General features: G+C 37.4%; 1 protein-coding gene across 1 annotated transcript in view; it reads left to right on the top strand.

The window, feature by feature from the left end:
• CFAP58 (cilia and flagella associated protein 58) overlaps nt 1–13995 on the top strand; it is a 57042-nt gene that overhangs the window by 15163 nt on the left and 27884 nt on the right. The window contains exons 7-13 of the mRNA XM_033065517.1: nt 5–164; nt 396–478; nt 1610–1801; nt 5936–6097; nt 8906–9052; nt 12444–12584; nt 12940–13163. Coding sequence (XP_032921408.1) covers nt 5–164; nt 396–478; nt 1610–1801; nt 5936–6097; nt 8906–9052; nt 12444–12584; nt 12940–13163 — 1109 coding nt within the window. The remainder of the gene's footprint in view (nt 1–4; nt 165–395; nt 479–1609; nt 1802–5935; nt 6098–8905; nt 9053–12443; nt 12585–12939; nt 13164–13995) is intronic.

Here is a 13995-nt window from a genome sequence, read left to right as displayed (position 1 = left end):
GTAGGAGATAGAGGATGAAGCAGCTCAGATGCGCGTTGAAATTTCAAAGCTGAGCAAAATGAGAGATGTTCTCCAGAATAAGCTGCGTACTGCAGAGGAACAAAAAGTTGATGCAGAACATGAAAGAAACATGCTAAAAAATCAAATAATCAGACTGGAGAAAGGTAGGTGCGTAAGAGATAGGTGGATCTGTTTTCTGAGTGCTTCTAAGTTATTCTAGGTACCTAAATAAGTATTAACATCAGCTGATATGTAGGGTTGTAAAACTTGTTCACAGCTAATTGAACAAGTTATGTAATGTCAGTGCTTTAAAAAAGTCCAGTGAATTGTTTCTGCATTTTTAATAGCTGGACACTTTGAACCAAAAATTCATTGTCTTTCCTCTTTTTCTCTAGAGTTGGAGACAGCCAAAAAGCAGGCAGAGACTGACAAGAGAACCACAGATGGGCTTGTGAGGGAAAGGGATATGCTAAACCAGGTGTGTTTGCATTGGTCGTATTGCTAAGCCTTGCAGCTTGAGAATGAAATGCCTGTAGCTTAAACATTCACAGCAGCACAGAAATGTGGAATACGTCACGTTAAGTTAAAGCCTTCAGATTTCCTTAAGCAGATGCACAAACTACTTCTATTCTATGCACTGAAATAATAGTAGTGTCCATAATCACACAGATTTCCAAGTTTTAACTTGTAAGCCATCAGGAGTTCAAGCTGCAAACCCATTATTTGTTGTCTGAAGATTTGTTATATCTGTGCTTTTACACTCTGTATCTTATGAAATTTAGTTCTAATCCAGACAAACTGGGTGCTTGCTAATAAAAGAACAGAGTGTTGATACACTGTGTAGCAGCTTGGCAAGCTGTTTGAGTAGTAATCCTTGCTTTCAGATCTGTTTCTTATACTGATTGTTTCCCGTCAGCCCAAGATTTTTGTACTGCAGTATAGCAGCTCATGTTTATGGGCAGTCCTGAAGTGTTATCTACTAAATTCAGTGCTAAAAGATGATTTCTGACATGCTTTATTTGGTGTAGATTCACTGTCCTGTGTCTTGAATCTAACAGAGGCTCTGATTTTACAGGTAACAAATATTTGTTTTGCATAGGGGAAGAAATTTTAAAGTGGGACCAGGAGGCTGATTTTGTAAAGATGATATGTTGATGTTTTCTGTTTAATCTTTATTCAAAATTTTAAAGTAAGCTTAGTTAATTTCAAGCTTGAACTTTCTATTTAAGACATGAGAAAGTAGTTTATTTGGCTTTATTATTAATGTTACTGGCTATTGGCATGCTTTACAATCAAAATGCCTTAAAGCTGGTAAGGATTTTCCAGTCATTAGTTATATCCACTTGTAAACAATCCTGTCAATTTTATTTTCTGTAATGCAGACACTAGTGTTTTGACTTGAAATCAGAAAAAGCTCTGTGTAGCAGCTGTGCTAGAGATTTTGTTCTTGAAATCAGATTTAAGGTTCAAGTATTTCACCTGAACAAATTAGATAAGAAATAATAACATTGATAAGTCTGTAATCCACTTCGACAATGGCATGCTTTTGTCATAATGGTGACAGTGTTGCATTTTCAGCTCAAGACTCATTATTTTTTGTTCCCTTTAGAGTTTGATCAAAGCTACAAATGCTACTCAGAAGCAGATAGATTTGGTGAAGCTCCATGAACAGTCAAAACAGAACTTGGAAGCGGAAATCCATAGTTATAAGATAGAAGCTCAAAAACAAAGGAAGATTATTTTCCAATTGGAGAAGGAGAGAGAGAGTTTCATCAATGAAACGAGTGAGCTCAAAGAGAAGGTAGGATTAGCTCTTTGGGCAAGGGATTCTTTCCTGTCTTACCTTCAGAGCTGTGAAGATGATACATTAATTTTCTGACATGCCAGTGGGAGAAAGCTTGGATTGATGGTTGTCATACAGTGTACAAGTATTTCTTGTTGTCAGTACATGTTGTCTGCTACTGCTTCAGTTCTCTCTAGGGAAACCTTATCAATGGGAGAGAGACATTAATTCTGTGAGTCCAACCATGTATTGCTCTTATTCAGCAGTCAGTTGGGAAATGACAGGGCTGGAGTTCTAACCAAGGCCTCTTTCATTCTTGTACATGAGTCCCACAGTTGAAACTCTCATATGCAGTTGGAAGTTATACCTTGATTGTCCTGTCTTATCTGCAAAGGACCTTATCTTGTATAGGACTACTGTCCTAAAATTGAGAGCACTGAGAGCTAACAGTGCTTAGCATCATGGTAAGGTACTGAACGTTCTGAAAGCTTACTCCATTATGTGAAAACATGTCAGCATGTTCAAGATGGACTGCAAAAAAAGTTTTCTTGGAGCAGCTGCAGAGAAATACTGCATAGAATTTATGTTGCCTGCTGCCCATTATTATGCATAACTTTATTCGTGATGGAGTGGAATCAGGAACATGTTTTTAACATGTTCCATTAATTGTTGAGTATCACATTGGAGAGCCCTCCAAGGAGCTCATTGATTTACTGAGATTACTTTCAAGTGGTTTCAACTCAAAAGTTATTCATTATCTGTTCATGGTAAAATTATCCTTCCAACTTCATGTGACCAGGGGCTTTTAAATCATTTTGGAATGGTATATGCTCCGTTGCCTGGAATACCTCTTGTCATTTCCTTGTAAATAATATTCCACAAAAGTGAGATTTGTCTTTGTTGTAAAGTCATATTTTGCTTCTTTCCCTCATAGTGCATTTCTAACAGTGTAGATATGAGTTAAGAACATTGTAAACTAGGGCCAGAGAGTAATTCATAACACTCAGAATTACAAGGTTCTTTCTTTTAATTCTGTTTGAGGTTGCCCATATTATTTTGAGGGTGAGAATGACAAGTGTTTGCTTGCTTACTTTTTCTTCTTTTCCCCTGCCACTTTGGGTGTAATTTTCTATCACTTCTTATAAGGCAGAAACTCAGTAAATGGCATATGACACGTGAGCTGTTTGTATAATCGTGCCTGCATTGTGACTGTAAGTTTCCCAAGGACTGGCAGGCTTCTTTGGCTCACCAAAGGGGCAGCTCCTCACTCTTCTTAGAGGTGAAGAGCAGCAAGGACAGTTTTGAGCACGGGAGTATGTGAGACATCAGTCTTGTCCTTCAAGTCCAAATGCAGGGTAGGAGGACATAGGATCAGGATTATTATGTAAATAGGTAATATTTAGGTTCACTGTTTGACCTATTCAGACTTGAGAAGCTGTGTCAAAACGAGTAATTTCACAGCTGATGAGGAATGAGCTACTCAGGACAGTGAGGCTATGGGCAGCCAGTACTCTTCATCAGCCTTTGCCACCAACCTGGTTTTGCAGGAGTTGCACCCCACCTTTGGAATTGCATAAAAGCTGAAAAAGAGCCAAACCCATCTAAGCCCAGAGATGCAGCCATACTGGCTCTGAAAGCTGTCTGGCTATTTATAGCAGCACATACTCTACAGAGCTGCAGAATTCATTTTTCAAAATCATCGTTTACTATTAACTGATGAACAGAGTCAACAAAGTTATATACACAACAGTAAAATATTTTTGGGGTAAGAATTCATGCATGACTTCTAACTGTTGCCTTGACTGACTGCTTATTTTCAAGTCACTGCCACTTGTTGAAAAGTCTTCTAGATTAGCCAGCATGAGTGAGAAAAAACATCTGGTTTTGCTCTTTGTTATGTAGCCTGTATTACTGAGTACAACTTTTAGCAGATTTTTTCCTTTTTGAATTGAAACTCTTAAATTATGAAATGTTGGTTTCTCTGTGTAAGGTTTAGGCTACTGAAAAAGAGGCAGTGAGGTATACCTTTCAGTCCCATCTGAACTGTTCCCTGGCTGTGTTTTCTGAGGGATTTTAATAGGTTGGCTTTTTTCAAATAAAGCCTTTTAAAATGTTAAGTTTACAGTTAACAACCTATCGAGGAAAATGAAAAGATACATTTCCTTTTCTAAATTCACATAATCTTTTGGGAAAAGATTCAATAGGCATATCATTAAGGCCATGACAGCACTAAGCAAATAAGGACAGCACAATTACTGACATATTGAGTAGGTTCATAAAACTAAACAGGTAACCAGTAGTAGATGATAGTGAAGTGTACAGGTAAAAAAGCTACAGGAAAAACTATGAATTGCCAAATCTGAGAGGTGCAGTGGGCCTATTGACTAATTAGGAATTGAGGATGCTCAGCCTCTCATGGGACTGTGTTGTGAAACACTGCATGTATCTTTTCTGTATTTACAAGAGCGAATTATTTAGGTTTAATCATTCCTGAAAAAGCAAAGTCAGCATCTAGCACAACTCAAAAAACTTTGTCCACAATCTTACTGCACTTATATTGCATCAGAACCAAGTAAAACACTTACAAATGCAGTGACCTACTTTCAAATCTTGCTCCAGCCTGTGATCATCACAGTGCAGACAGAAAACATGCCTTATTGATTTCTTCTCCGTGCTATTACTATTGGCAGATTGTTTAAACAGCAAAGGAAAAGGCAGGAGTAGGTTTTATACTGGGACTGTGGTTTTGTATTGCAATGTAAGCAGTTCCTGGGATCACCTGAAGTCAGCTACTATGTACTGGAATTGTATTCCAGCCTCTGTAATAAAATTTTTGATATTTAGCTCTCCCCTATCCTCAAAGTTGGTTGGAGATACCTGGTAGAATATTTAATAATTTAAGCTTCTGTCCCATAGTTAGGCCTGCCCAAGACTTTACTGCTGAGGAAGGGACAACACTGTAAACTGCAGACTTTGCAGTTATTGTCTATTTGATGTAAACATTGTCTGCTTTGACATACAAGCATGAATTTCAGCCCAAACCTCTACTTTCAAAAGTGGAGTCAGGAGAACAGGATATGAACTGCATTTGGAAATGGTCTTCTCTCCTGGATTTTGTCTGTATGATTCCTCAGCTTTTTTTTAATGCCTAATTTTTTTTCATAACTTTAAGGATGGCATTATTTTCTCCTCCTGGGTAGTGAACCTGGTAAACTGTGTTCTTAATGTGTGTGCTCCTTACTATTATTTTATTTCTTATTTTTTGAATTCTATATGAATGCTGCTTCCTTGAGCTCCTCAGTTTTCAGCTTTGTATAGCGGGAGAAAGGTTCTTCCTTTTTTAAAAAAATAATTTAGAATCTGTATTTTTGCCACTCTAACATTGCATTATTATGTACTTTTATGGTAGTAACTGCTTAATAATGTTGTCTATAAAATTTTGCATTTTTGTTTATTGATAGTGCATGTGATCATCTTCCTTCTATGGTCTACAATACTCCATTCTTCTTAGGTAATCTTCACATAATTATTTCTAATCTTTCAAAGAAGCAACTAATGGTGATTACCTACTTATTTAGACCAAGTGTAAGTTACACTTTTCTACACTGACTTTCTTATTGTAGTAATTATATATGAACAGCTTATGATCCTCAACTGTTTGTGGTCACAATTAAGTAAAAAAAAAGGGTTGTTAGTATGTAAGACTACATGCAGGACTTCTTGGAAAAACGTGTGTTAGTTCATCTTATCATACAGCTAACATCCAAAAAAAAATCCAAAATCTAGGTTTGCTTCATAAATAAATGAAGTCTATTCTTGATGGAAACTGTTTATGTTGATTTTATTGCACCCACTCTCTGGTGATATTTTCTTTCAGTAGCCTGTTGTAAAATTAAATATGTGCACCTCTATAAGTTTTGGTCTTGAGTAAAACCTAGGTATCAGATTAAAATACAATTTTGTCCCAGATAAGCAAGTCAGAAAGGTGAAACTTGTATTTGGACTGGAGTAATGATCAGCTGTAGTTGAAACTGCTTATCACAGCAATCTGAACTTGTCATTTTAGAAGAAAGTCATAAACTTTGTCCCATCCTTCTAATCTTGTGATTGTGGTTTAATCATGTTCATTTCTTTCCTTTCCTTTTGCTGCAGGTCCTCCAGCACATGAAAGATCTTGAAATACGTCAAGTGCAGATCTGTGACTATGAGAAGGAAATACAAATGCAAGTGATTAAATTAAAACAGCAGCAAAACCTTTGTGAAACTTTGAGAACAGAGAGGACCATGTACAGTAAAAATCTGATTGAAGCTAAGGTAGAAGGATACATTTTTTTCTTGTGTTTCTCTCTCTCTTGTTTTTTTTCCCTGATTTCATTTTAATTTGTCAAAGAGAAGCTCAATGGATCAATGGCAGAAGTGGTTTCTTCATTCCTGCACATTTTGGGGAAATGAATGTTTTAGGTCCCTGAAGTTTTATCTACATCATTTGTATTTGGACTGCAAATAGGAGTCCACAGTCATCATGTGGAAATATCCCTGCTTCAAACCATGCATAAAATCATAGTACACTGAAGCCACAGAATTATAAAGCCATCCTGCCTCCAGTCTGTTTTATCCCTTTAGGAGTTGTATGCATGTATGTGAAATAGGGTATAGGATAAGATTGCCTCCTTAGCCCTGAATGATTATGCACATTACTGTGAATGATGATTTAGGAAGCAGAGGGAACACTTTCCCAGCTGAAGTGGAATTTTCTGACAAGAACCAAATGCTTCCACCTTGCTTGTTTCTTTCAGAGAGTGCCATTTTCCTCAGGAGATGATTCTTTCCATTCATATCTCCTCCTTGGGGATCTCACTAACAATGCAAGAAGAAGAGAACAGACCACTTAGGGAACTATTCTGTTATTCTGATGTAAAGGTCTAAAATACTACACAAATCCTATTGTAATCGGCAGACATTGGAACCCTGGATAGCTGTCATTTTAAGCCTTGGGTCATTTCCAAATAAGTATATATGATATAAACATGTATGGTAAATTACAAATTTATACTTAGGTTTGAATAAGTAGGTGTTTTGTTTGAGAAGCTCATGGGAATGAAATGTCAAAGTTCCTAACCAGCTGTGTGTTGAATTTTATGAGGAATGCACCATTTTGCCATTTATGTGAGATGCTTTTCTTGACCTTAGTCAGCCTCTCATCAGTGGATGCAGTGTTAGGATTCTGGCTGCTCCCAAACAATCTCTCAGGAGAAATAAGGTTGAAAAATCGCAATGCTGATTTTTTTCCTAGTTATTTTTATTTTAAAACACACAAAATAATTTTGGTTATTTATAAAGAATAGACATCTCTGTGCTGAGTTAGGAAATGGAGCAGCCTTTTGGTCTTTGGGTTTTGAATGCTGCATGGTGGTAACACTATGCTGTTCACAGTTCCAATTGTTAGAGGCCAGTGTTTAGACTTTAATAGCTTAATTGCCATACTAAAAAATTCTTTTAGCAAGTCTTTTATGAGGAAATAGCTGACCCCAAAAGATCTTTTGGCCAAGGCAATGTTATGTTTAGCAATGAGAAAAATAGGTATTCAATGCTCAGTAACAGGTCAGCCAGTCAGGAAAGAAAAAAAAAATTAAAAGAGGGCTGTTTTAAACATTATGGCAAATTCTTTCTTGTTTTGAGAAGTAAAATTTGCACAAGCTTGTTTAGATAAATCTGGATGCAAGTATTTTTGGATTGCTTAATGTGAAATGATCACAATGCTCACCTTGCCAGTGGTGTCCAAAATACCATAATATTCAAGTCATGAAAACGGAAAAGGTATCCTGGCAGGCTGTTAATATGATATAAATATGCTTTCATCCTGGGGTTTTTTTTGGTGTTAGGAATTCATTTATTTAAGAAAGTGGATTAGGAAACCAGTTTGCAAAATTCTGTGTTCTTACTGTTCTGAATTAAAGAATTAAGAATATATTTGGGTGTGTCTGGAATCTGCATGCTAGCTCTCTGTCATCTTTTATAACACTGAAGAGATTTATAGGCTGTGTACCAAGGACAGTTTTTAATAACTTTTGCTTTCACGAAAGTGGCTGAACGTGCAAACAGCGGGGACTAGTGACATATTACTACTAATCAGTGCTTTCTCTGTGCTGTTTGGGTGAAGATTGCCATGACTCAAGATCTTGCTTACCTACATTAAGCACTTAATGCAAGAAAACATCCCTCAGTTGTCGAGCAAATCCACACCTATGGTGAATAGTGCTGCAGGAGCTTTAAGCTACCCTGGTTTGGTACTGGAAGAGGATGTATTCACATGAGAGATTATGATGTCTTCTCTGTGAGGTGGTAGGTTCTAGCAGAGGAGCCTCTAAAGCTCTTCATTACATCCAGAAGAACATGCCTGTCTAAGCCTTGACTCTGTTGTTTCCATTACATGGTATAACATATGCTGTGCCTGTGCTTGCTGAAATGCTAATTTTGTACAGGCAGGCACCTTTGTGCTGTGAGTAGAAGTATTCCTACTGACCTGATTTCTCTTCAGTGCTACCAGGCTTTTTTGCTCTGTTTGAGCTTAAAGTATATGTTAAATATTTTCACAGAGCCTTCTCAAACACTGAGTCCTCTTTTGCACTTTGCACCTCTGTGCAAGCTAGCCTATATTGGTATCTTACTGAGGGCTATGTTTGCTTGCACAAAACCAGCTTCTCTCCAAAGATTTGTGCCCAACTATGTATGACCTTAGTGGGAAAGCTTGTTATTAGAAGAATAAAAACAGATGGATGTGATCAGAATCTTAATGATTTGAATTGACTGCTAGTTCTTATAGTGTGTCCAGGACTTTAAATTAAATGTCTTATTAAACTCATGATTGATGGTCATTATTTTTGTCAGTGTATCTTTCAAAGGTTTTTTTATTGCAATGTCATGCTGGCATAAACAAAAAATTGTTGTTTACTGAAACTGTTTTGTTCTGTTGGATTAAAAAGTGATGTCTTAGAGTAGGTGTAACAGATCTACTTTCATGCACCATGGTTACATTTACCAACATCTAAATAGCCTGAACTCCCCATCACAAACAAGCTTTTGCTTTAACCCTCTCTATGATCACATTTCCTATTCCATTAGGATGAGATAGCAGAAATGAATATGAAACTGAAAACTGCAACACGTCAGCTGGATCAGTTGAAAGAGGAGCTCAAAGAAAAGGATTTAGCCCTTGAGAAAGCACATGTGGAATTCCAGCAGTCAGAGGATGAGAAAGAGTCATTGAAAGTAAGACCCTTGACACAGATACTTTCTTGCAAAGGGTGGATTGCATGATTTCACAGACTGCATTGTATTCTGACCTGTGGTAATTGTTTTGCTGTATTTTAATAAACAATTCTGTAATTGAAGCACTAGGTCTCAGCACCCTTTAGAGATACTAGTTGCAGAAATCTGTGTATCTGACAAATGTAATCTCTGCCTATAATTATAATAAAAGAGTCCTGAATTGTCTGTTGGAAGCTTTAGATCTCTTGGTGACTGGACATTTTTTACTGAGGAGTACCACTTTGCTTGCAGAAATGTTGATTTTGTGGATAAACTGATTCTAGCAAACTTTTTAATGTAGACCCTTACAACTCAACTTTTTAAAAACTTTTTTCTTTCTACTGTTTTTAAGTGCAAACTCCATTATATTGCCCAATGTTGTATTTCTGTGTAACTATCAAGCATTTGCCTTTTGGGAGTTAGGCAGTGTCTCATAGTAGGTCCCTCTGGACAGAAAGTTATTTTAATGTTGTGGTATAAAGCAGCAAAAATATGTCTTAAATCAAAGGAAATCTGAGCTTGAAGCTTGGGTTCTTATTCTCATTGCTGGCTGCAGTCCATCCTTAGATAAGCTATTAGATTTGTGGTGGTATCTCAACCCAATTTGCTGTACTCTGAAAAGATTTATGGAGTTGTGTTCACAGGAGTTTATTTTTAATCTTCACTAAGCACTAGGAAAACAAAAATACCAGGAAAAAATGCAAACAATACCCCCAAAACCCAAAAGTTCCCTGTCACTTTTCACAGTGTTTTCTTTTGTCAGTTTATTGCTTTGCTTCACTGACTCCTTGAATTTTCAGCCTCTCTCAGCACATTACATTTATGAGAAGATGTCAATAGGGCTTTGCAAAAGGGTGATGAATTTGTATTCTTGTACCTGATCTGTCTCAGAGATGTTCTATCAGTGATGGAGAAATCAAACAGCATCTCATTCCTTGTGTGCAGCTTTCTGCCTTAACTAGTCCCCAATTCTGTCTCATCTCCTCAGAACTGTCTGCCATTTATTTGACAAACATATGATTGCTGCATGGTTTACCCACTCAATTATTCACCAGCAGGTTTGTCCATGCACTGACATGACATTACTGACTTGCTTCAGGGCATTGTGGTCTTCTACCTGAGTGTCACTGCTGAGTACTAAACCATAGGAGAAGTCAGAGGGAGCTGATTGTCACAGGCACAAAAGAACCCAATTATTTGTGTTGCAAGCCAGTATCAATTTGTCCTGTTTGCTCTGATGTGAAGGAAGTAAGAAAGCTATTCCTGGGCAATAAGTTTATAAAGAATGTGCTAAATCACAGGGGACTGAGATTCATAGGAATGAGGTTGTACAGACATGCTCAGGCATCAACTTCAGATGGCATAGAGGCCTTAAAATGTGTAATCATGGTAAATCCAAGCTCTATTAAAGCCAGTACAATGCCATCTTTTGGCTTCAGTTGGCCTTCATGCAGGGCTCAGGTTTGAGTTGTTTGACAAACGATCTGAATATCGGAAAAAAATCTATCTGTGGTCCTTGAGATTGGAGCTGCTGGCAAATCAAATGCTTTGTATAATTTTATAGATGTTTATGCATATTTTTTGTTAGCATTTTCTGGAAATCTGAATATAAAATCTGACTTGTTATTTCAGCATTCCATCCCAGTTATAATTTTTGTAAAACTCCTGCTTTCCTCCCACCTCTAGTATAGTATACTGATAAAAATATCACTTGCATTAATATTTCAGAATCCAAACAAGAATTTAGTTTGAGTTTGGTTTGAGATATTGGTACAGGTCCCATACATGTTATTTTTTCTTGCTTACTGTTCTTCAGTTCTTACAAATTCTCTGAACCAACTTCAAGTGAGCTGTGCTGATTTACAGCAATTTCAGACGTGACCATTTTTCTGCTTGCACAGTGGCTGTTTTTATTAATTTTCTTTTCTCTTACCTGATGTACACAGATCCTTATGCTGTGGTTCTGAGCATATTTGATCTAACTGAAAGTCCTTGTGTGGCCTTAAGTATTTATGTTCCTCACTATACAAGGCAGTTCAGATTTATTTTAACTGAATGCATTCCAGTGAGATTTGTCTATATGAGTGTTTGCTGACCACATCTAATGCCACTTCTTGTTTACAATTCATATTTTTCTGACATAAGGAGATCATAGAATTGTGATCTATTAAAAAAAATATTACCCAGCAAGGCCAAACACATGAGCAGTTTTACATTTGTGGGCAGCTTTTGTACAGTGTTGATTGAATTTCAGGATGAAGTGACTTGCATTTTTATTCAGCTGATGAATTCTGATGAATATCTGACACTAAGAGAGCTATGTCTAGCACATATAGAAAAATGAGAATTTTATTAAAGAAAATAAGAATAGAAGAAGCTATTTTATAATGATGGAACTGTGTCTGTCTTAAATCAATGCTTTTTCAGGTGCAGCCTTCATCACAGCCTTGTTCTTTCAGCACTGGATGATGCTTGTTCCCAAAAGGCAGCATGAACATCATCCTTTATAAGGGTCAGAGTTGTGGAAAAGTCTTTGAGTTGAGGCTTGAATATTTTCACATCTATGAAAATCAACTGTTGTCAGCTAGTTCAGCTGTGGTCAGCTGGCTCTAATGGTCTAACAGTGATAAAAACTTCTAATGATCCAGGAAGACCCTATTATTTTTGATTTACACCCATGCTTGAATTACAGATTTTGTGACAGTGGGATAGAATAACTTGGCACATTCCAGTGTTAGTTTGGGTTGGTGCTGTGCAGTTGCTGTTGCTGTAGCAGTGCATTGCTCCTCCTTGCTTAGGGATAGTTCCTCTTTTCACAGTCTTCCTCATTTACACATCTACTAACAAAGTGCTGTGACTCTTAAATCTTGCTGTTCCCTTCTGGGTTGCCACCAATTTTATTCCAGTCTGAAGCCTTTCTTGAGTTGATGCTGGTTTGCATTATACAGCAGAGATTGTTGCCCTTTTCAGCAAGGTGAACTGTTCTTCCTTACATTGCAGACTGACTCTGAATAATAACTCAATTGAAAAGCTTGCTAAATATGTGCTGTATAATTAAAAAAATTAAATTAGGCATCCCTGAATTACAACTTGAATCATTGCCATAGATAAAAATACTTTCAAATTTCTATTGTGTATAAGACAATTAGGTTAAAATAGTATTTACAGTATTTTATATGGGTCTTCATGCCTGCTTATCTTGGTGATTAGTTCTCAGTAACTAATAAAATGTGTACCTCTCAGGAAGGTGAAAGCATGTATGACATACTTTTAACTAACTCTAAATTGTAGGTTTCTGTAAGGGGAAGTTACTAATTAACGGTTGTTCACATATATTCTTTATCTCCATCAGGCTGAACTGCTTAAGATGACAACAGAGGCTCAGGAAACCAGAGCCTATATTGCAAATCAGGAGGCAGAAGGGAAAAAACTCTTAAAAATCATTGCTGAAGCTGATTCAGAGAGAGTGAAGCAGAAGAAGGAATTTGACAAGGTAGGAATCTCGAATCTGAGTTCGTTCAAATATCCTGCACTCTGTTCCCTCATTTGCCCAGTGTATTTTTAAGATGAAGATTCTCAGCTACTGTGAATGTGGGAGTATTAAAGCTTTATAATGCCATTAAAACCAAGATGTTAAGATACTGAAGTGACCAAAATCTGTAGTTTGTGCTATTCAGGTGATTAAACCCTTAGAGGGGAAATTATTAGGTTCTTGCCATATTTCTTCAATTAATAACAGCAAAACCTCCTAATGTACAGGGTTTTGACTGATACAAATGTTGTAATGATCCTCCAGGATAGTGTGAAGGAAGCATAACTGAGCTTGTGGCTTTGCCCTGTGCCCACAGGTGCTCTGTGAGAGACATGCGCTGGCGTCCCAGCTTATTCGTCGCAATGATGAGGTGGCACTGCTCTATGAGAAGATCAAAATCCAGCAGGCCATCCTAAACAGGGGTGAAAGCGAGTACCGGCAGAGGATGGAAGACATGCGGATTCTCAAGCTGGAGATCAAAAAACTTCGGCGTGAGAAGGGAATACTTGGCAAGAGCGTGGCTAATGTGGAGGAGCTCAGGTAGGAAACCCAGTGGAATACATTTCCATGGTGACTGCAGCCATGATTTTGTGTTTGAGACAAAAAACATGGTTTATGCATTGTGAAGACTTGTTTCAACAAGCATTATGCCTTGGAGGAGGGGTTTGTTTGGTTAGACCTCAAACACAGACTGGATTAAATTCATGAAACAATTTACCAGCAATTAGGAAAATTGAAATATGAAATATATGAGGAAAGAAGAGATCTTGGCCGAGGTTGCAATAGCTTCCGTATTTCCCCTTGTACTGTGAGTTACTGCCTACAGAATAAACCTGACAGCAGCAGGAAAGGTGTTCATACTCCAGTGAGCTACTTAGTGGTACAGTGGTACAAAGCCTAGGTTAGTGGAACTCCTTTTGGTTAAGCAATCCACAGAGTATGGGAGACACTTGACATATTTACAACAGAGACCTGTTTTCAGAGCTTTCTCCTTTCAGATTTATATGCAGACCTTATGATCTCTGAGAAAGGTTTAGTTAAATTTTCATTGAAGGTTTTGTTTCTTCTAAACAGCAATTTAGAAGCCCAAACCTGATTTATCTCCTCCTTCTCCAGCTTAATGCTTCCTTTCTTGTTTATCCCTCCTGAATTTGAGGTGTATTCTTTCCTTTGGGAAGCTGTGGTCATTTTCTGAGAATCAGTCTTGGTTTGTAAAGAAAGGCAGTTACATTTTTAGCAGATAACCACTGTATGAACTCAGTGTACTTACCGCAGTTTTGGGTGAGATCTTTAGTTTATCAGTATAATTGCGTGGCTTTCAGCAGAACAAATTAACTTCAGTCCATGGTTAGTCCCATTGACTCCGGTGGAA

The sequence above is a fragment of the Catharus ustulatus genome, chromosome 8, assembly GCF_009819885.2.
Source record: "Catharus ustulatus isolate bCatUst1 chromosome 8, bCatUst1.pri.v2, whole genome shotgun sequence".
Classification (NCBI taxonomy): Eukaryota; Metazoa; Chordata; class Aves; order Passeriformes; family Turdidae; genus Catharus; species Catharus ustulatus.
The sequence above is the reverse complement of the archived record's forward strand: the minus strand, read 5'-3'. Positions and strand labels throughout refer to the sequence as shown.